This window comes from Dermacentor andersoni, chromosome 5 (genome assembly GCF_023375885.2).
Source record: "Dermacentor andersoni chromosome 5, qqDerAnde1_hic_scaffold, whole genome shotgun sequence".
NCBI lineage: Eukaryota > Metazoa > Arthropoda > Arachnida > Ixodida > Ixodidae > Dermacentor > Dermacentor andersoni.
The window spans coordinates 98,783,875-98,806,475 of record NC_092818.1 but is presented as its reverse complement, the minus strand read 5'-3'; the positions used below and the strand labels follow the sequence as shown (position 1 = coordinate 98,806,475).

The following is a 22,601-nucleotide window of genomic DNA, read 5'->3' as shown; positions in this document are numbered from 1 at the left end:
GATCAAAGCATCGACCTCAGTGAATACCGCCATAGCCACCGAGTCTCCACGGTGGACGAGAGGCGCAGTCTTCCCCGTCAAATATCGTTGTCGGCATCATTTTTCAAGCAGGTTATTCAGTATTACTTTGCCTACGAGCGTCGTCGTGGTGTGTACAGTGTTGCCGCTTTGTGAACTGTTTTTTTTCGCTGGATTTGGCGCCGCAGGAAAGTGCAGTGAGGCGTGTCACTATCCGGCCATGAAGTCGCTATGCGGGGCCAAGATGCGACCGGGGTCCTCGTGTGACGACAAGCGTGGTTACTGCGACGTCTTCCAGAAATGCCGCCGCTCGGACGAGCAGGGATTGCTGACGAGGCTGGAGGAGGCGCTTTTTGCCTCGGACACCTACAAATCTGTCAGCGATTACGTTATGGTGAGCCGGGCGGCCCGCGTGTGGTATATATTGAGCGTGCACCTAACCTGGGACATTCTATCCAAGAGCAAAAAATTGCGTAACACACTGATGACGCTTCGGAAAAAGATACAACGCAAGAAAAAAAGAAAAAGACGGAAAGATTCGGCAAGGACACTTAAGGCTGCTTACGTGTGGGAATGCGAAAGTCTTATAGTTGCTTTGCTGAAATGTTCTCGGTTGACGCTTTCGGCACGCATTAAAGGTATTTTTGCATGATTAAGTGTGTGTGTTGGCGTATACGTTGGCCACACACCGGAAACAATCGAACCATTTTGCTGCAGAATGACGAATTTTATTTCAAGCTATGCGATCATCTATGTTTAGTGGTAGATATGTCGTGATTATGTCATATTCTGCTGCGACAATGTCTTCGTCATTAGAGGGATATATGTCTGGCACGTAATCTTCGTGTTGTAACGGTTGCGGTGGTGGGATTAGGTCGATTGAGAAGACTATCGAGAAAGCTAGAGTTTTGTGTTGCCTTGCTTCTTCATCTGAGGCGTGCTTCAATGGGGAAGCACGTTTAACAGCTGCTGCTGAGGTAGACGCTTCAGAGTCCATCGCGGTAGAGACAGTACTGACGAAATCCGAAGAGCAAGTGACGCGCGGGAGGCAGCGCGCTCATTTTATACACTCATGACGTGGCGCCACCTCCTCCCCCTTGATTGCGCCGTCACGTGTCCAATGACGCACGCACTAGGCCACGCCTTTAGTCAGCCAGAACCGTGGAGCCACCGTTGCGTCGGGGAAGCGCGCTCGTTTCGCGCCGCGGAGGCCCGGGTTCGATTCCCACGCAGACAGAAACATAGCAAAATTTCTTTTCAAAGCCATTAATTTACTTTGCTTAGAGGAACCTCACTGACAAATTTGACGTGAACCGGGCATATCTGGCGTGTGTTTACTCTTTGCGCCGTCGGCCATCTTTAGTACCATTGCTCAGTCACGCCGCCCCTGCCGGAGTTTCGTGCAACGGGGCACATAGTGCTTTCATCTTAAAAAAAAAAGTCAGACAAGCACGAGAAGGTAGCGACACGAAAAAGCGCAAACTTTCAAATAAATATTTAAATCTGAGCCGTCAATATATAAATATTACCACACATGTGCAATGACACAGCATACATTTACTTAAAAAAAATAAGGGAAATAACAAACACCGATAAAATGAGCGAAACGATTACGTTACCTGAACCTGCAGCGCATGAACCTGTCTTCACTACTAAACAAAGAAATCGACGTTCCACTCACGCATTCGTTCCATTTGGAGGCAATATAAGACGCTTCCATCAATTTTCGCTTCTGCCCAGAATATTCATTCCCCGGAGTCGCGGAGCACACACGACAACTCTCTCGTGCTTGTCGGTTGCTTGCTTATTATCTTTTTTTCTAAAGCATCATGAACCAACTAGCCAACCACCAAGTTTTATATGCGTGATCATTTCTGTGCCTACCCAACGAGGAAACCTCTCTGTCATACAGGACGTATCACTATAAAGAAAACAATGTATAAAACATTGTTCCTATGAAGGCTCTATTGAAATATCTGGTGATTATGGAATAAAAGCCATCTCTAGAACCACATGTGGAGCCGAGTTGGTGCATTGTAGACATGAGGAAAAATTCTGATTTTGTTAAAATTTAATGCCAATCATGCTACATCCTCGTTGCGTTTCAGTGGTTGCGGGATGCACCTTCCGTTGGGGCGTTCCTTCCCCGACAGTGCTGCCAAGCCTAGAGAAAGTTCTCTATATTTAGGAGTTTTATGTCTTGTCTATGAAAACTTTTTATATCTAAAGAAAATTTGCGAAGGAAATAAATATTGTACTGCAAAAACTTGCGCTGAAACATCGTTTAGACGGTGAGCAGCGACTTCATTAGTTAAATTTATAAAAACGAGCCTGGCAATAAACGTAACCTATACGTAGGCAGTCTATCTGCATAACAAACAAGTTTATCCCTACAAAAAGTATATTGGCAAAGTGAACAACTGTACCCTAAAGAAAGAAACTAGAGAATATAGGGAATTTATCTGATTTAGGGGAAAACTGGCTTCAGAGGTTGGCAGCACTGTTCAACGGCCAAAATGCCACCGATATATGAGGGCTCATGCGCTTCACGTCACGCAACATAGACAGATAAGCAGTCAATGACTTGATAAGGATGATAAGCAGTGATGAGAGGTTATATGGGTCTCATCACGGTTGATAGTGGTTGGACGCGGACCGATAAGGTGCCAAAGAGTGATAAGGACTAATAATTGTTGATCAATTCTGATAATGCTAATAAGCACTGATAACGGTTGATAAGGGTCGGATCAAGTCCGACAAGGTTGATAAGGACCGATAAGAGTTGATGAGGGTCGGATCATGTCCGATAAGGTTGATAAGCACAGGTAAGGGTTTCGTAAGGATTGGTTAGATTGTGTTGCGTTTGATACCGACCAATAGGTTAGACCAAGTCCGAAAAGGTTTATACCAACCGATAAGAGTTGATAAAAGTTGTATCTACTCCGACAAGGTTGATAACAACCGATAAGAGTTGACAAGGGTTAGATCGAGTCTGATAAGTTTGACAACGACTGATAAGGGTTGATAAGCTTTATACTGGTTGGATCAAATTTCATAACATTGATAATTACACCGGGCTGCAAGGAGATGAGCAAGTGGCACAATGCTTAGCGTACTTAGACAACTCCCAGAGGAGTTCCTGTAGGAATTTTTTATTGACACTACTTATGCAGCCTGTGCTGACATTAAACTGACGTTTTCGCATGTTTGAAATTCACTACCGTGCTTGAATGAAATCCGAATAAAATAAACCGATACGTGGCCAAATCCTTTTCGACATTGTGTGTGGTCCTGGTGTTCCTAATCCCCAGATGCTTAGTTTTCTGGCTATAGCGCATTCAGGTCCGAGTTGTACTTCACGACGAGACACCGCAACTTCACAACATTTAGGAGCATTACAGTCCTGACGGCTTCTGAACAATAAAAATTACTATTTGCTAATGCTAAACAAACAACAAACCAGAAAGCTGTACACTATACACTAGAATGAACTGTCTGCGGATAAGGAGCGCCTATGCGCTGTGTCATTTACAGTGCGTGATGCTCTTCAGCAAGTTTTTGAAAGCCGCCTTGTCAACTGTAACAACAGTGCTTTGGGGTCAATTGAAAGCTGGGTATGCTGAATTTGCACGTTAACGTCCGCTGTCTTGAACTATACGCGAAGCCTTGGCAGGGCTACCTCTGCAATTGTAAATAATCCAGCTTTGTATCAAAGAGAAAAGTGTAGGTGCCGCAGCAGTAGACAATTGTGACAACGTTTATAGACTAGGCCGCTCTGGTAACAAGCTGTGCACAGCCGTTCAGTAATAATCCTACTGCACTTGCGTACCATGCTCATGCCAGCAACGGAAAGCAGATCATCACCATCGCACCGCGGCCAAGCTGGCTGAGCGGAACTCCGTTTTTGTGGTCTCAAAACGCGATGTTTCGCCTGCTTGGCTTCTCCGTTTAGCAGCTGGGCCGCTATTTTGTAGCGATGCCTTATGCCTTATTCTATGCTATTCTTATCATCCACCACACACGGCCGCCTGATCGCGTTGATAATGTGGGCAGACCGTCGCTCTGACCAGTGGCCAAGCGCGAAAAGCGTGAGAAAGCATAGAATCGGAAAAGGCATCGCTACAAAATACCGGCCCTGAACTGAACGCCGGCTTTCGTGTTCACGCAACGCTGTTGCATCAAAAATGCGAATCCGACGCACTTTTCCGTAACGCTGGAGCGGGCAGCTTCTGAGCTGAGCTGAGCTTGAAAAGTGCGTCGTAGCTCGCCTCAGACGGAATAACGATCAAAGTGATGGATGGTGTGCCGAGGCGCACCGGCTACATACCGTACTGGTTGTAGAACATTGCGTCTATCCAACGCGGTTGGCTTCAGAGGCAACGAGCCCCCTAAACACCGAATGATGGAGACAAAAAAAAAAAAATAAATTATGGGGTTTTACGTGCCAAAACCACTTTCTGATTATGAGGCACGCCGTAGTGGAGGACTCCGGAAATTTCGACCACCTGGGGTTCTTTAACGTGCACCTAAATCTAAGTACACGGGTGTTTTCGCATTTCGCCCCCATCGAAATGCGGCCGCCGTGGCCGGGATTCGATCCCGCGACCTCGTGCTCAGCAGCCTAACACCATAGCCACTGAGCAACCACGGCGGGTGAATGATGGAGACACTACGCAACAGGCAATGGATGTATAAGAGTTAATACAGGAGGGTCAGCTAGTCCAGGACAAAAAGCTACCTCGCACAATGCTCAGCTTAGCACCGCTTAATGACAAGTGCTATGGCAGGAACTGAAGATAATTTGTTTCGAGCATGTGTTCTTGACAACTTTGCGGTCTGTGATGTCATGATTCGGGCATGCGCCGTGAAAGCCGGTGAGGCTGCTCTGATATCTGATGCTTGGCTTGAGGTGGCCAGCGATTGCTGATACCTGCGCAGTTTCCTCTCCCCTCAAGCCGTGTGCTCATTTGTGCGTGTCATTTGTAACTTCGTCACTGGCGTTGGCGTGATGTGTATTGGCACGGGAGCAAGAGGACTTGCGATCGGTGTCTTCAAGGCAGGTTGACTGCCATTACCTGCGTCATTTCGCAAATATTCGTGACATTTGCGGAATAATGTTATTCAATAGGGCTCGTAGTTCGAACCCTGGCGACCTAGCTACCGGCGTTCTTCTATCTGGCAAAGGAGTACGCGCAGTAGCATAAAAAAATAAATAAAAAAGAAGAAAGCTTGGTGCAATAGGAACTGTCCACAAAGCTCACAAACACTTCTGGGAAGTCGTTGATTCAGTGTTCTTATAAGGCCTTCTCGGTTAGGCCGTTCAATTCGGGCAGTAGGAGGCGGTGCACAATGTCGTATGCTTCACGAATGATCGGCATTCGTTGACTGCAGTGCATTGTTTGAAACGAAGATTCGCGGCAAGCTAAACCTTCCGAACATATATAATTATCTCTTCGACTGTCTCCAGTGTGGCGTACGTTCTTAACAGCCGTCGTCTCAAGATCACTTTGCGTGGGAGTTGACAGCAATATACAACATTTGTCTTGCAATGAAGACCGTGTAGTGTGTACGCTTGGCCCCCCTTCTTTGGTGTCCGGCCAAGGGACAAGGTTACTGGTCGGTGGCATGCTGCAACACAGCATTGCTGTCATGCAGGCACTGACAAGGTCACCAGTGTCTCACTCAATACCTGCGTAACCGAAAAGTGAGAGAGTGGAGTTTAAACATGTGTGCAAACGCTTGCACCTCATGGCGCTTTCATCATCACCCGACGTCGTTCGGTCAAGAGATACACTTCAGAACACCCTATCGATCTACAGGTTTATATACCAGAACTGTACCGTCGCAGGGGCTGAAGAAGTTACTGAACAAACACAGAGAAAACGAAGGAAAACAAAATTGTTTGTATACATACAAGCTGAACAGGCGCAGGTTGTCCGAAATAACGCAGAGCAAGCATAAAAAAAGAAGCATACCGTCTCTCTATATAGTGCCAACATTGTTAGCATTCCCAGAAAAAGAAAAAGAAATCACTCCAGTTATTTCCTGATATCTATAATCAATGATTAGCAGTAAATAATTGATAATTTTTAATAATAAAATTACAGTGTTACAGCTAGTATGTCAGAAGTATGTTTTAAGAGCACATTTCAAGATACCGATTTCAGTTTGCCAGGAGTCACATTTTGGGCAGCTCTTTATTTATTTGCGCAAATATTACAGCTCTGGCTTCTTAACTTGCGCTGTTCAATGCTAAACACGCCACAGCAACCAGGTTAACCTTTACGCTTTCAACTCATAGGAGACCAACGTGCGGTAAGCGCATCGCGAGCACCGGGTTGTATGAAACAAGGCCCTCTGGCTTCGCACTGGCTTGCAGATGCACCCGTACATGTCGGCCCTCTACGTGCTCCTCTTCGTGGCCCTAATGGCGCTGTTCTTCCACTGCTTCTCCGCGCATACGCCCAGCAGCCACCCACTCAGGCCACACCGCGACTTCAAGAACATCCTACGCTACCGTTGGAAAACATACGTAAGCCGGCATTACTGTTGGCATCACACAATCACAATGCCGCTGCTTTATACGCACTAAATATTTTAACGCCCTTATGGGTGCATAAGGGGTGCTTGGTTTGTCCCATGACTAGCGTCCTCACGTTCAAAAACTGGTAAGATAGAATGGCTTGATGGGGGCAAATGAAGTTTCCCTTTCTTGGCGACATTTTGTGGGCACGTAAACGGTGTGACAGCCGCTACAGACGACGCGAGAACTGCATGAAACAAACGTTAATAATGGTAGCTATCAAAATCTTGTGCCAGACATTTGGTGCGCCACCAGGGCCCGTATTCACAAAAAGCTGTTACGTCAGAGTTGCTCGTAAAAAATAAAGGTCAGCCAATCCTGACTCTGGACGTATTATTAGCGAAGGCGATCGGCAAGCGACAGAAAACATGTACAATCATAAAGCTTAGTGAATTCGGTCCCAGGAATCGTGTTCGCAAAATGCTCGTACTCTAAACTTGTTCGTCGGAGAGAACTTGAGCCAATCCTGACGTCGGACATATTATTAGCGAAGGCGACTCTTTGTCAAAGATGGAAACGTGCAAAGGGCAAATGGCAAGGAGCACTTACGAACGAAACGCTTTGTGAATATCGGTGCAGGCTGTCAGAATGAATAAACAGGGCCCATATGTAGAAAAATCTATTACGATATAAGCGTTCGTAAGAGAGTGTTCTAGCTGATCCTAATGCTGGACCTATCGTTAGCGAAGTCGGTCAGCCAGTGGCAAAGGACACTTACTAAGCAAAGGCTATGTGAATCCGTGCCAAGTTTTGAACTGCGGCTTTTCCCATCACAGTTGTAATTTGAGCTCGCTGTCGTGTAGTACAGCCAGATTTTTTTGTAGCTTTAATAGTACATGGTAAACATTTTTGTACTCTTAAGGGCGCAAATTTCTTTAGATTGTTATACTTTGCTCCTTGGATACAAACGTCGCGTCTCTGCGATCAACTCGAGTCGGTTGGATCCACGCCAAACGATATGCACACACTAACCACCGGCAAGATTCGTACAGCGAAACGTATATGAAGATTGAAGCCTTATATGGAACGCGCTTTTGCCTATAGTTCACAGCCTGGTCGTCGACTCAATTGGCACCGTAAGCTTATCAGCCGATGCGAAGAGAGGAAAACCTTGCAAGCACGCTTCGCGTGGCTGCCGTATTGCGCTTTCATTTTCGCCGACTTGCATGCGCTGTTTGCGTGAACTACGTCGGTGTCTCACCGTTGCTGCGCATGCGTAGAGCCGTCGGCGCATGCGCGGTGCTCTGGGCAGTAATCACGCATGCGGCGACTGGCTGGAGCTTTAACTGCGCTGTAACGTTCATTCTGCGTTCCACAGACAGCTAGTTTCGGGGCCAATAGAAGTCCGAGATTTGTTTACGACAACGTAAAGAAGTCAACGTTGACGTGCATGCGCGTAGAAGAATCGAATGAAAAATCTCGACTGGAATAAAACAAATAGAGGATCCAGAAAGAAATCTAACGCCTGACAATAGACCGGAGAAAATAATGCAAATAGTGCAAAAATATTATGCCATTACAGAGCCCTGCATAATTTTTACGCCCCAATTTCACTACATATCAATACACATACCACACAAGGCCAACCTTCTCTCCTCTCGCCTCGACTTTGGTTGACAGACCTTTCTCATTTTATTTATTTCTGACAGAAATGAACTGTATGCTGGGCAAAGCATATGTGCTCGGCAGCAGTATTTCCCATAGAGATCTATGGGAAAGGCGCAGCCAAATTAACGAGCAGCCAACCGCAGAATGCGCGAAAATCGTTTCGTGATATCCAGTATTGATGCGTAGGGAAGCCTGCTCATCAGAAATTTTGTATTAATTGTGTGCTACGCACTGGCTTGTCTTGAAGCAAGAGTGAGAAATATATACGTCGAACTTTAGAACGGGTTATTTATTGTGACATGCGGCGCGACCATTGCAGTAGTGTGACCATACCCGATTTTGTTATTGCTGGTTAACACCACACTGTCGTCCTTTAAAAGTCAACATTCGCGCTCATATATACAAGAGGTGATTAGAATAACAAGGAATTTAAGAAACTTGTTCAACAAATTTCTTCCACATGTAGAGGCAGCCAGAACAAGAAAGCCTTAGAACATGCAACCGGTCATTTAGGAAATGAACGTTTTTACGGCCTATATTGAAACGCGAGCCTTCGTGTTCAGCCACCCGCTAGCCAAGTTACTTCACCTTGCCTGTATACTATCGCCCGGCCGCATTTGAACGGACGACGAGGTTCATCGCGCTAGTGGAGAAAGCGGACGAGGTTTTTTCTTGGACTTTCTCGTGTCGTGAACACTGTCAGTGAGCCGAAAGAAAAGAAAAAATAATAATAAGGCGGTGTGAACTTGACGAGTTCGTTGACAGTACCACGTATACTCCTGCACGCTTCGAAAAAAAAAAGAAAACGTACGCTGAAATCACTGTATTTACACGTGAATGTTAAGCGCACAGATGCGACGAATGAATACAAGGCGTCCATTTGCGCTCAACCCTTAAGCAGGTATGATTACGGAGGCAATCGGTTAAACAGGGAGATAGCTGAAGGTGCAGAATGCCTGTTACCAGCGACTTCTGCTTATTTGATTAACAGCTGTTTTTTTCTCTCGTATCATCGTTGCAAAAACATTGGATTATAGAGAAGCTCTAGAGCGTGACGTCACGAAGATGCGGTGGCAGTGCCGTCCCACGTCGTGATGGCATAACGTTTTTTTTTTTCTCGATAAACTGCACTCTCGAAAGATTTCCGGCAAGGCAATATGAACAGACGGGGAGAATGTGTAGAGTTTACATGACGAAGATTTTTGTGCAAAGTGGCGAACAGAGAAGAAAAGATACGTCAACGTGTAGTCGAGTAGAATTGTTTGCCTGCACAATACCCTGTTTGTTTACAAAACAGGCAATGTAGTCTATAGACAGCGCTGTACAAGATAACTCGTCGATCACTTCGACATCACGAATTTTTGCATGCCATGTACACTTCTTGCAGCGCCCACGACGTATGTGACATTCGGCCGGGCCGTTTTTGTGCTTGGAGTCAAGGAGTCGCTCCCGGACCTCTGGCGCGGGGCGCGCTGACCGCGGATCGCTGTCAGGAGCACCAGGAAATTTTTTCGGAGGGCATGTGTTTTCTTAAGGTTTGAAGTTCAACCAGCTTGTATAGTAAGTGTCGTAATAAAGACGCCTATGATTAGCGCGTGGTTGGTTTAGGCTTCTCACGTCGGGAAGGTGGAGTCGATCAGAGGCTCGAATCGGGGCTTATAATTATGAGTGGGGGCTACCAAAATTACGCCACGGGTCTCTCCGACAGAGTGAACGCGTTTGCAGACGCATCACTTCGCTAAACGGGCAAAATGACGCGACTCTCCGGAGGCAACGTTTAGCTGCCCCAAAAGTTCTCTGGTGAGTAAGAGGGTTTTGGCGAGCCCCAATCATTGGAATCTATTTATCATGCAATCTGACTCCAGTGAAAAAAGGAATCAGGGTAGATATAAGCCTAGAACGAACTTATGTGCAAGATCATTCGATTCTTTACTCTCATTCGAAAAATGTTCGTAAAGCGTACAGCTCGCTTAAAAGGATTGCTTGCGCTTGCTTCGCAACAGCGTTGGGAAGCAAGCGTTGAGAAGCTGTTGAGAAGCTTTGAGAAGCTGTTGAGAAGCTTTTTTTTGTAGATTAGCGGGCTGAGGGTCTGTTTTTGTTACAGGCAAACCGGCCACTCTCGTGGCTGCAACAGAAGTCGACAAAACTCGACGCGTGATGGCTTGGTGCCTATGGCATTACGCTGCTAGTACGAGACATCGAGATACCCGTACAAGGCAGTCACATTTAGACAGGGGCGAAATGTGTATCGTGCATTAGGTGCACGATACAAAAGTGTCGGCACCTGTTACCAGGCTACGTTACCGAGTTTTCTGGCATCACCGTACGTCTGCGAGAATCGTGAACCAAGAGTTGAGTGACAACGCAGTTCTGGTGCGGCGTAGCACTGACATCTCGAGGTCGTTCGGCGCTATTGCAGCTGAAAGCCCGTCGCTCCAGGGGGGACCTTCTTGGTCGTCCAGCATGTCGCATTAAAAATATGCATGCTGCTTCCGGAGTTGGCGTTGTCTTCTGGCCCAGCACTGATGCGGTGCAGAAGCGTGTCGTATTTCGTAAACTTTAGCGAGCTTTTTTTTTAGGGTGGGGTGGAGAAGGAAGAGAAAAATATTCTATTTTCATAGAATACTTCGTCCTGTATTCTACTGCGATACTAAACCAAGTAAGGCACACAGAAGAAGGACGTTTCGTCCTTTCCTGTTCATTTCGGCCATCCAGCCCATAGACAATCCCGATAATTGCGGTTACTTGTAGGGGGGCGAAGCCGATACGAAAGGCAGGGAGAATGCATATTTGTTTCAAAATGCATTCCCAGGTTGTTTTGGTGGCAATATAATAACCTTTATTCATGAGAAAACAGGCCAGCCACACGCAGGCTCAACGCACAACGGCGATTACACATAGAGGCGATGAAGCATAGGGCATGCATGATAATAAAATAGGAAGTGTATGTTAAATGCCCACAATATACACAGAATGACATTTCTTTCTCCGATATATTTCTGAAATCGGTCCGGTTTTCCGCCAATACCCCGAGTAGGCAGGTGGTGCTGCCTTTAAGGTCGTCAACACCGTGTAAGCTAAAGAGATAAGCGGATAAGCCTTATTTGTCACTACGGCTATTGTACCTTTCTCCAGCTGTCGGCGCCATACTTTACAGTGCGAGTCGTCGAGCAGAAACAAAAATTCAATAGAACCACGTTACGGTACTCGCTATACCTGCTCACGAAAAGTGCATCTTCATTAATATAGTTTTATGAAGCCGCTCACAGCCAACTAACTTCAATGATAAACAAAGCTTTGAAAGTTTTGCACGAATTAGCATAATTCACTGCCATTTGCCATTATGGCGCGAGCTGAAGACATACCGCAAATCAGCTGTCTATAGTTCCTATATCTTCTAGATAATTACGGACAATCACACTCATATGGAAGTCTTTAGATCGGAATAAAAGGCAATGAGTTAAGTTAGACAATAAATAACGCCCGCAATTAAAGAAAACGTCCTCATCGCAGTTATGAGTTGGCTCCGTTGCGTTATGATGACACAATCAGGCGCAAGTAACATACTCCACGTAAATAAAAGAAAGAAATAAAGAAAAAAAGATCACCGTTGATAAACCAACGTTCACCAGGCACGAGCGTCTATGTTCGACACATCCGACGCGACATGCGCGAGGTATCGGGGCAGTCAAATGCCTCGGCGAACGCGGGGTTTCCAGAGAGCGGCCAGATGCACTTGTCGCGAGGGCTGACCACCGCAGCGTTCGACGAATGGCACGCCGCCAGGCAGAAGCGCAGAAAGAACTGCTTCTGCACCGTCTTCCACGTCGAGCTGTCGACCTGCGCAAAACTGAAGTGCCTCTTCAGTGCGTCATACGCGACCCTGGCACTCATCAACCATGGGAAGAGCTCCAACTTGAAGTCGGTCGCGTTACGCTCGTCATGAGTTGCGGCGGTGTCCACGTAGCAAGTCATGCGATCCATGAGCCGCCGGGCCGCCTCCGACGTCCACACCGCCCTGAGCTTGTCCAGTTGTGCACCCGGAACGACGGCTAGGATCAGCTCTCTCGCCAGTGCAGCTCCGAGCACGCCGTAGTTGAGCAAGCGTGCCGTGTCGTCCGAGTAGAAAATGTGAGGCATTTCGAGGGCCGTGGAGAGGAACAGCGAATTCGTTTCGTCCCTATATGATGGGGTCAGTTCCATCTCCAAAAGTGCAGCGATGTCACAGAGAACGTCCGGAGGCCACGTGAGCGACACGGAACGTGTTTTCTGGCGAACGTCTACGTAGGAGCGCACGAAGTGCTGGTTGGACGGCATTAGCAAGCTACTCCTGAGAACGAGTTTACGTTGGTGCTCCAAGAGCTCATGATTGGACACGAACGAGATATTCCCGAGGGCATTCCGCAATCGAGAAAAGGTGGGATCGCTCACGAATTTGTGCAGGTAGCCGTTAGTGGAGGTGAGCTCCATCCTAACGTTCTCGAACAGTTCAGTAATGGGGTCGTGGCTCGTCTTGTTCAGCATCATTTGCCTGCTCAGGGATGACCATACGTGGGACATGGCCCTGTTCACGACGACAGAGCAGGCACGCAGCGCCTGCCATTTGTCGTTCAGCTCATACCTCGCCACGTAGTCGAATAGGAGCACGTCAACCAGCATTTGCACCATGAGATACCACGGGATGTATGAGCTGGAAGGTCTCGTAAAAAAGTGAACAAGGTCCAGCGTGCTTTCGTAGTCGCGAACGAGAAGATATCCTTTGCTCAAGCTGGACATTTTAGTCAGGCGTTCCATGGGATTTGCGACGAGCGCCTTTAGGGTGGGAGACACTTCTTGAAGTAGATTCGCAGCTATCTTCTTGTGCACAGAGTTTGCACGACGATGATGTGCCGCCACGATGCGATCCAGCGACAGTACAGCAGTCGCAACTGCCTGGACGTCTGTCACGATGGCCGTGGACGAAACGAAGTCCCTGACGCACTGCTTCACATCAGCGGTGGCTGGTAAAGAAGGCTTCACGGCGCTTCCCTTGAATGCGTACATCACCACTGTAGTGTCCAGCCGCTGAGGACGCAACGTCAGTAAACCGTTCAGGTTGAACGTGAACGAGATTTCCGTGCCCTCCCTCACGGCTTCGGTCGGCGACTTGCTGTCAATTATTCTTTTCAGGAAAAGCTCCTGTACAAGAACCACGGCCTCCTGCTGGATCATTTCCTTGCCTTTTATGGCAGCCAGGCACTGCGCGAAGAGGACGCCGCCGGTCCGCAAGCCATCACTGAGCTCTTCCCCCACGGCGTTGCCATCTGAGGTCTCGAAGACGTCGTGCATCTTGGTCAGGTAGTAGTCGAGCGACTCCTGTAGGAACCCCGCATGCTCTGCGTTGCTGGTCCACCTGCTGCACACGTGGGCGTACATGTCGTCGCAAGGTTTTACGCTGTAGTTCAGAAGGCTTCCCAGTGCTTCGTACGGGTCCGTGCACATCAGGCGCTTACAGCGATGAGGTGTCTCCGACGAGCTTTCTCTCGCTATCAGCAGGAAGACAACAATGGCCGCCAGGAGCAGGATGACAATGCATAAGCACAGTATAGGCTTCCACGCTGCCTCCCCGACGGTGTCCTGCCCGCTGTTGAAAAGGCCTGCGCAGACATGTTTTTTGAACGTTACGTTCGTTGTTCCACCTGGTCAGGATTGATAATAAATGAAATGTATTCACTGAAAGAATGGCGAGCATAGACAGCTTTATAACTAAGCCTGAGCAGCGCTACGTAACAAGGCGGGCAGAGACGAAGAAAACAGACAGTGTATGCACTGTCCCCTCAAATTTTGTATTGAAGGGAACAGATTATTTTTATGAAAAGAGGCAGTGGTAGATAAGAAAAAAAAACATTCGCCAAGGTAGATTATCAAGGCCAAGTGATGATAAAAACAATGACAGAGCCTTGTTAACCTACCTTTGCGTTTTCTTTAAAAAGGATTGTTGCCTCTTGTTATATACATCAGCCTTTCCCTTCAATAAAAAAAATGTTGGGATACAGCGCATGTCCTTTCTATTTTCTTCGTGTCTACTGACCGAATTATGCCACGCTCCCCAGATTTACCCATAAATCTGAATCAATTTGCCCACCTTTCAGTTATTCTGAAGCATAGACAGCTTTTCTAATTAGAAAACTGTATGCCGAAGCTCATAGTATTAAGTTGACCAAGTCAGTAAACTACGCCATGACTAATTTCAAACCTTGCGACCCACTGAAGATGTTTTGATCTATGTGTTTTTGCGTGTGTGCGCTGAGGTGAAATTGCCTTGACGTGCGACCAAATTCTTATTATAGTGTCGTCCTCAGTGTCACGCAGCCAACTAGCTATTTGCGGCAAAATCTACTTAGTAATATAAGAGGCAATTTAGTTGGTTGCACTTAGAAAAACTTAATTACGTACTCATTGGTTCACAAATGCTGGAAGGTTCTCGATCAAAGTTTCGAAACAAATTGCGGCACTCGCTGAGACCAAAATTGAGCTTCTACGAGCACTACACTATACAAGTAATGTTGTCGAAAATAACCGCCTCCCGATATTTATACCATATTTTCTCTAGATTTCAGATTCCAGAACGCTTTCCGCAAGGTTGTTCCTCGCCGGCATTGGAGTATTCTTAAATGCCGATCAGTTGCAGACTTTTCAGGACATGTGTGACACTGGCCAGTGGCGTAGCCAAAATTTTTTTTCAGGGGTGGTGGGGTGTGGGTGTCACGCACTTGACCGGGGATCGGGGGAGCGAGGAGGTGGGGGGGGGGAAAGTAGGCGTACTAAGACAAATTTAGGCAGTGTGTGGAGGGGGGGGGGGAAGGGGGTGCAGGTGCCAGGTGTGTCCCAAACGCCTCCTTCCCGCTAAGCCACTGCCTCTAGCCAAGCGACACTGGACCGTGTTCCGGAATTCCTTGACCCAACGTTTCGAAAGAAGCTACAATCATACACTGTGCCAGCGCTACTAATTGTGCTTCGGTTACGTAAGCGAATGGACGCAGCCACCAAAATATTTGTGAAGCACTACCACGCGCCTCTTACTTTACCGCGTATTGCGTATTAATCCTGCACTTTTACTTTGTCTACTGCGGCGCTGTTATTGTTCGCAATACATTTTTTCTAGATAGGTGTATTGTACGCCTGAGCTGTATAGTGGTCCATTAAGTCTTAAGTTTTGTCAAGCCGTTTCAAGGGCTTTTTTACCATGATGCCCAACTTCTCCTGCCTTGATATTGGAGTAAAGATTGATTGATTGATTGATTGATTGATTGATTGCTGTAAGACGGATAGTTTGGCTAGTTGGTCTATCATCGCTGGGATGCAAGAGTGCTGGAACGAGACAAGGAACACAAATACAAGAGCTCGTATGTCTTATTTGGGTATCGTAGTCCCAGCGTTGTAGGTTCCGAATGATTGATTGCTGTTCGTCGTCACTTCCATTGTATAACGAAACATAAAAATACCTATTATAGCTTATTTTCTTTTTTTATTCTTGTCGGCAGTCCAGGATACAGGATTGTGAGCGTGTCTGATAAGATGACTTAAAAAATAAAGACCTATGTAAACAATTGGAAGTATATATCGACAGCACCCCTAAAATTCCCACCAGAAGATTAAAACCGACGTTCCTTGCTGCTTTGTTATTTACGGGTATTAGAAATTTAGCAAATTGTCTCTAAGGACCTCGCAAGAATGTAGACTGTGTGCAATCGCTATGTGTAAAATTCTATCTTGATATCTCTGCGCCCCAGGTTGTTACGGAAGTTTACGAAAAAAACCTCCGTTGGCGCCTGAAGTGACGTTACCGATGGTTATCGTCACCCGTTCGTCTGCCCACGCACATTAATGGTTTCTTACAACTTAAAAAAATACTTCGAATTTAAAATTTCACTACGCGCGTAATTAAAAAGCTCACCAGTAACTACAAGCATTTTCATCGCTACTTGAAATGTTTCAACCCGCCTACATCTATTTGCTTGCTTCGCGGGGATTCTTTAAAAATTGGCCCTGCATACACACTATAATACCCCTGTCAAGCAGGCAAGTTAAGTGCACTTACGGGGAGTGCACTTCAGGATCTTGAGTGACACTTAAGTCTACGCGGTGCTAAAAGGGGAACACAGAACGCTCTCGCAGTTAAAAAAAAAAAAAGCGACAGACTAAAATTGTGTTTTTTGAATACGTATATTCGAATAAAAGAAACCTAAAAATCGATTGCTCTAGTTGTATAATAAATAAAAAAACAATCTTGATCTATATTTACTCAACAAAAGTCGAAAATATTTTTATCATAAGAGTGTTGCAAGTTAAGGCCGGCCAAGACGAATGCCTAGCCAATCCAGAACAAGATAGTGGCGTGCGGCAAGGCGGCATTTGATCCTGCTAGAACAGAATATCAGCGAGTTCTGTTCGGATTATTTTGTTAAAAGCTGTTCAACAGCAAGAATGAAATTCTCTGTCCTTTTTCTATGCATTACATTTTTCTATCGTTGAAAACGCTGAGGGCGAGGCTACGCACTCGACCAGCAAAGTGTGTTCCGTGAACGCACTCCGACCGGAGTGCACTCTTCTGATAGTACACTCCGCTTTCGACGTTTAGAGCTGGGAAAGTGCACTTAAAACCGAGTGCACTCTCTGTAAGTGCACTTGACAGCTTGACAGGAGTATAAAAGAATACGTATTGAGCACGGAGCTTGTAAAGCGTGGAACCCGCCGTGGTTGCTCAGTGGCTATAGTGTTGGGCTGCTGAGCACGAGGTCGCGGGATCGTATCCCGGCCGCGGCGGCCGCATTTCGATGGGGGCGAAATGCGAAAACACCCGTGTACTTAGATTTAGGTGCACGTTAAAGAACCCCAGGTGGTCGAAATTTCCGGAGTCCTCCACTACGGCGTGCCTCATAATCAGAAAGTGGTTTTGGCACGTAAAACCCCATTATTTTTTTTTTTAAAGCGTGGATAAACAGCTGAATCTTTATAACCAGTTGCAGTGTCGGGAGGAAGGAGAAACGCATCCAATGCCAAGGAGGAGCAACATTGACGAAAGGAATTTCACAGCCTCAATGAATACAGTACCGTCGATGGAAATCTAATTATGAAACATTGCTGTGGCGGGATAAACGCAAAGCACTGACGAAGCGTGCATGCAGTCCTACGTCCACCTTGCTTAGTTCCATTTCTTAGTAACCTTTTAGATCGCTACGACAGGTGACTCGTAGATCGACTGCAACGAACAGTCACAGTGAAGACCCCATTTCCTGACCGTTGCTGCAGGGCGCTGCTGGGTGCTGCTACTGCTGCTCTCTTCCCCGATAGATCGCATTTTGAGACAAACTGAACAACGGGCCCAATGGTGCGGTGGAACCTTGATCAGCAAAGAACTGAAGCCCGATGCTATAACCATCAGGCCAGAACCGCGCGCATGCTTCTATCGTGCCAACGCCAACTATATTTCCTCGAGATGATAGCCGCGTGTGCCACTGTCACATTGCGTAACACGGTTGCGCAAGAGCGCATGCGCCGGTTTACCTTACGCCAAAGATGCAGAAATGAAATGGGCGAATTTATTAAATTTGATTAACCACTTCACGAAAGCTTCGATTCACATATAAATTCCAAGACGCGCATTGGATCTGGATTTCTTTTTATCATGAGAGTAGTCGGCGTGAAACTCGGCTTCGTGCTGCAAAGTGACGCGTCTCATTCTTACATGAAGAAACTATAACTAAGGACTGAATCTTCTGCCGACGAGAAGACAATGTTTTTGAATGTATGCAAGGATGGAGAATCAAGGTAGTTGTAACAACAAACAACATTATACAGAAAGCGTGGGACAAGTGCTTACCCAGTGGCACAGGGCTGTTTGTTGCGCGTTGCTGTTCGACGTAGAATAGTTCTTATGTATTTGAATTCAGGGATTTTTACGTGCCAAAACGACCATTTGATTATTAGGCACGCTGTAGTGGGGATTACATAATAATTTTGACTACCTGGGGATTTTTAACGTGCCCTAAATGCACGGGACACTGGGTTTCTTGCATTTCGCCCCCACCGAAATGCGGCCGCCGCGGCCGGGATTCGATCTCGCGATCTCGTGCTTAGCAGCACAATACCTTAGCCGCTAAGCCACCGCGGTGGATAGCATTTGCGTAAAAGCGCTTCGTACGTTGCTATCAGTTTGACCCATCCATGCGATGTTATGCTATTTGGGTACAACATATACCAATCATGCGAACACTATTCTACGTCTTACTGCGTTATTCAATAGAGCGTTGAACAGCATCGATGACTGAAAGGACGTGGGGGTCAAAATGGAGGGATGGGGGAGAGGCAGGAGTGGTTATGAACAGTTAGTTACAGGGGGCAATTTTCTGCAACGCTTAGGTGTATCCCAGGTGTGATGAATTTGATGCCTGCTGTTTTACTCCTGCATGTCATTCAATATGGCGTTCCAGGCATGTATGTAACGCCTATAGATCCAATGACGCACATTGTAGAACTGATAATAGTTTTACTGTGTTTATGTTTTTATGTTTTAAAGACCCTGGTAGTAAGAGTATGTGTAACAAATTTAAATATTCAACAAACGATTACTTGGCAACTGCAGGAAATACAAAGGAATATTTTGATCACGAAATTATGAAGCGGGTAATGAAAGGAATAAAATGCTCAGATCAGAGAACAGCTTGGTCTCCAAGAACCTTGCGCTATGCATGAAGAAACAAAAGATGTAATAGAGAGTGACCGTATTGCTATTGTTTAAAAAAGCAGGGGTTTGTTACCGGAACACACTCCTAACTGTTACCTAACCGCTGCCTTGGTATGACTTGGCGCACTGGACAGCTATCCTGAACTTTGACCATCATTGCAAGGATGGTTTCACGCTTGAGGATATTGCGTGCGTTGATCTTTCGCGGACGTGCTGGCAGCTGTTAGGGAGTTTTAGATTCTGCTCAACTAGAGTTAGGGATAGAGAACCGCCGGGTGTTCAAGAGAACACAAAGTGAGTACAAAGAATGCAAGCATAGTGTGAGGAGTTCGGCAGGCAAGGACGTTTGGGTGCGGTATTTCTAAAACTCTCTATTAGGTGAGAAAGCATCCTCTCTGTTCGTGCTCGAAACAATCTAAGAATCATATGTTTCGGCTCCTAGGTGAAGAGCCGTCCAAGCTGGATATATGCCAAGCTGGATATATCCAGCTTGGCAGGGTTCCGCCCTGGCCTACAGAGTAAAGAGTAGGAAGGGGATCCGCGACTGATAATTATTTCGCATAACAATGTTTCCTGGCGTATTGTCATAAAGCGTCTATCTGACCATTATTTTCAGCATAACAACAGTAACCAATATGATATATATGCTTATTATGTTCAGCAATACCCGTTTAGGACACGCAGTCCGGGCGGAAATAACATGCTGCCCACTTCCCCATTTCCCTCTCTTCTCGGAGAAACAGTTAAAAACACGATCAAGTAAAACTAAGTTAACTCTCGCATTTTATAAGGAGTTATCTGGCACACATGTTTTTTTGCATATTACACCTTCCGGCTCACATTACGCGAAGCACCCAGACTGGTATGGCGCAACAATTTTTTCGCCTCTCTTATTTCATTACGCAAAGAAAGAGGAAATTGAAAGTCTAACAGACCGCGCAAAGCTAGGTTGTCGCCTTCAACAGCTTGGTAAGCTTGCTCTTCAATAGGAATAATTCTTTCGTAGCAATATCATCCACAGCTCGTGTCAAACCGATTCTCTTCATAGCGCAGGTGGGGCACACATGAGACACGAGGCTAGTAGAGTAAAGCAATCTAATGTAATAGGATTGCCGCAGCGTTCAGGTCTCACTTTCGGCTTGGTATAAAGTGTAGTTTTTCTTTAACGTTACTTGCTGGCACGATGTTGTTGCAAGTTAGGGGTGGAGAGCGCGCCTTTCATGAAGGCCTAACAATGTCCCATATTTCGAAAAGGACGCACAATAAGACTATCCGATCATAGGTCTCTCACGTTAGAGGCGGTAATGCTTTTCCATTGGAAATTCCTGCTGTTATGACATTGTTTTCTGCACCCCCTTCCTTCTTTCTTGCGTGTGCGCAATGTATAAAATGACATGATCTTGTTTCTTTGTCAAATATTCGTCGTCAGCGCTCGATCTCGTGCAAAGACGCCAAAAGAAGCCCATTTTAAGAAGAGAGGCAAAATTTGGCACGCTATTCAAACGTAGAAGAGAGCGCGTTTGGGCTGGTTGGTTCATGTCAAGGTTGGTTCATGTTCCAGTCAAGCTGTCAAAAAACAGCTTTTTGCCCATGTATCCCTACCAGAAATGCCAATTTCTTCTGGAAAATAAAACTGAAATGAAATGAAATGATTACGAGCAGTAAACAGCGCTAAACAACAGGACAAAGATAGGGACACAGACAACAGCGCTGACTAACAACCAAGTGTCTTTATTCTTTCAGCCAACTGAAAGAATAAATACACTTGGTTGTTAGTCAGCGCTGTTGTCTGTGTCCCTCTCCTTGTCCTGTTGTTTAGCGCTGTTTGCTGCTCGTATTCAAACGTATCTGGCAAATAACCATTAGCACCGTGTCATTTTGCCATTCGCGGAGCCGTCACACCATGCCAGCGTCACGCTAGCACGTTTTGATGCTAGCATGAGTGACAAGGGAAAAAACGTTCGCGCCCATCCTGTGAGTGATAAGCGAGGGGACTCTGTGCCGGTTGCCATGACGACGAGACCATTTTCTTTCTATCTACTTTTCACTGGTATGTTGCGCCCATTTCATAGCACCAGATTACGCTTCGATCATCGCTCTGCCTAAGAGTAGCATGAAGGGCCATTGTTGCGGACGTGCTTATCTATACGTATCTTACACCTTGCTGGCTGAAAAAACGAATAATACAGCGCTTACCCGAGAAATTGATTCCCCTTTGGAACCCTCGACCGCATCCTCTGCCGCCAGTGGCAGACGCGAGACCGGCGTTCATTTCGAACCGCTTGCTTCAGTTCTGCTTCTTCTTCTACCTCGAGAACGGGCGCGTGGCTTTCGTTCGAGCCTCGAGGCCTTCTGTTGAATGTTGATGTGGAATCCTTTAATCATGGCACGCACGCAACGAGAAATTACAAGATAACTTCAAAGAAAAATGTCTAGATGTGCAAAAATGAATACAAAAGGAATTTGATGGATATGGAACCCCGTAAAAATAAGAACATTTGTGAAATTGAAAACATCGTGTAAAAAAAGATTCAAGGCAGAACCAAGCCAATAACCGCCTTACCATCGTCAGTGCAGCTTAAAGGAGCATATCAAGGCATGACAAACTTAATTGCATTTTGTTTAAAAATATTGCGAGTACAATTACCCATATGAATTGCAAAGCGAAACAGACTGCTCCTTAGAAATTAATGCCAACCTTCTTTTGTTGTTTCTGTTTAGTAGGCTTTGTATTTTTAGGTTATCAAGCATATTCGACACCGTTATAATGTCTAAGAGTGGTGCAAAAGTATCTTAAGGAGCGCTAAATGAAGCTGTGAGAGCATCCATACTTCAAGAACGACTTGAAGCGCACGTAAATTACGCGGTAAACGTTAATTAAGAAACTACGTAATCGACGGCAGGTTCGTCACCACCGCCACATATGTGTTCTTCAAGGAATTGCATACGTCACAGAGTAAGCCAGGCCTTATGTGATTATGTAGGGAAACCATTAATCAAGAGAGTCAGAGAGAAGGCTCTTAATTTAAGCGCAAAAATTCGGCCAGCATATATGTAGGCATATTAAGACTGCAAGTTGGGCTAGTTGGATGAGATTTATGGTAAGAAAGGAAACTTAGACGATGGACAAGTGAAGGTGCCTACATGTTACTCTGTGTAGGGAAGGAAATCGGGCAGAGAGAAGTCCTAGGACGAGGATGGCGGGAAAGGGAAAGAAGAAAGCAAGAAATTATATAATCATTGTGTGTACAGGTGAGACAAAGGTGAAGCCAACTTTATGGTGAGACTTTAGTATGTAATACCCAAGGAAGTGGATGAGGAAACGGTGCCGCGGTAGCTCAATTGGTAGAGCATCGCACGCGAAATGCGAAGTTTGTGGGATCGTTCCCCACCTGCGGCAAGTTATTTTTTCATCCACTTTCATTTCCATTAATTTATCGTTTCTTTATTTCATTTGCTAAGCACAAGTAATTTGCCCAATCTTGTCCTCGGTGTCTGTGTTTGTTGGCTTCTTACAATGACTAATAAATATCAGGCCCCTCGGTTAACCCGCTTTTTTCTCGTTTAGTATATATAAAGAAGCTCAAATTTATGCTCTGTAATTATCAGTGACAGTTATGCTACTTTACGTGAAAAGAAAAAAGGACAACCAAGTGTCTACGCTAG

At 46.0% G+C, this 22,601-nt stretch overlaps 2 protein-coding genes across 2 annotated transcripts in view; one reads left to right on the top strand and one right to left on the bottom strand.

Moving 5' to 3' along the window:
* Positions 1-9,752, top strand: part of LOC126532025 (disintegrin and metalloproteinase domain-containing protein 10-like) — a 30,044-nt gene extending 20,292 nt beyond the window's left edge. The window contains exons 5-7 of the mRNA XM_050179725.3: positions 207-412; positions 6,398-6,550; positions 9,597-9,752. Coding sequence (XP_050035682.3) covers positions 207-412; positions 6,398-6,550; positions 9,597-9,614 — 377 coding nt within the window. The 3' untranslated portion in view covers positions 9,615-9,752. The remainder of the gene's footprint in view (positions 1-206; positions 413-6,397; positions 6,551-9,596) is intronic.
* Positions 9,753-10,488: 736 nt separating this feature from the next.
* LOC129385039 (uncharacterized) overlaps positions 10,489-22,601 on the bottom strand; it is a 39,507-nt gene continuing 27,394 nt past the window's right edge. Inside the window, exon 4 of the mRNA XM_055070872.2 lies at positions 10,489-13,845. Within this exon, the coding sequence (XP_054926847.2) occupies positions 11,852-13,845 (1,994 nt within the window). The 3' untranslated portion in view covers positions 10,489-11,851. The remainder of the gene's footprint in view (positions 13,846-22,601) is intronic.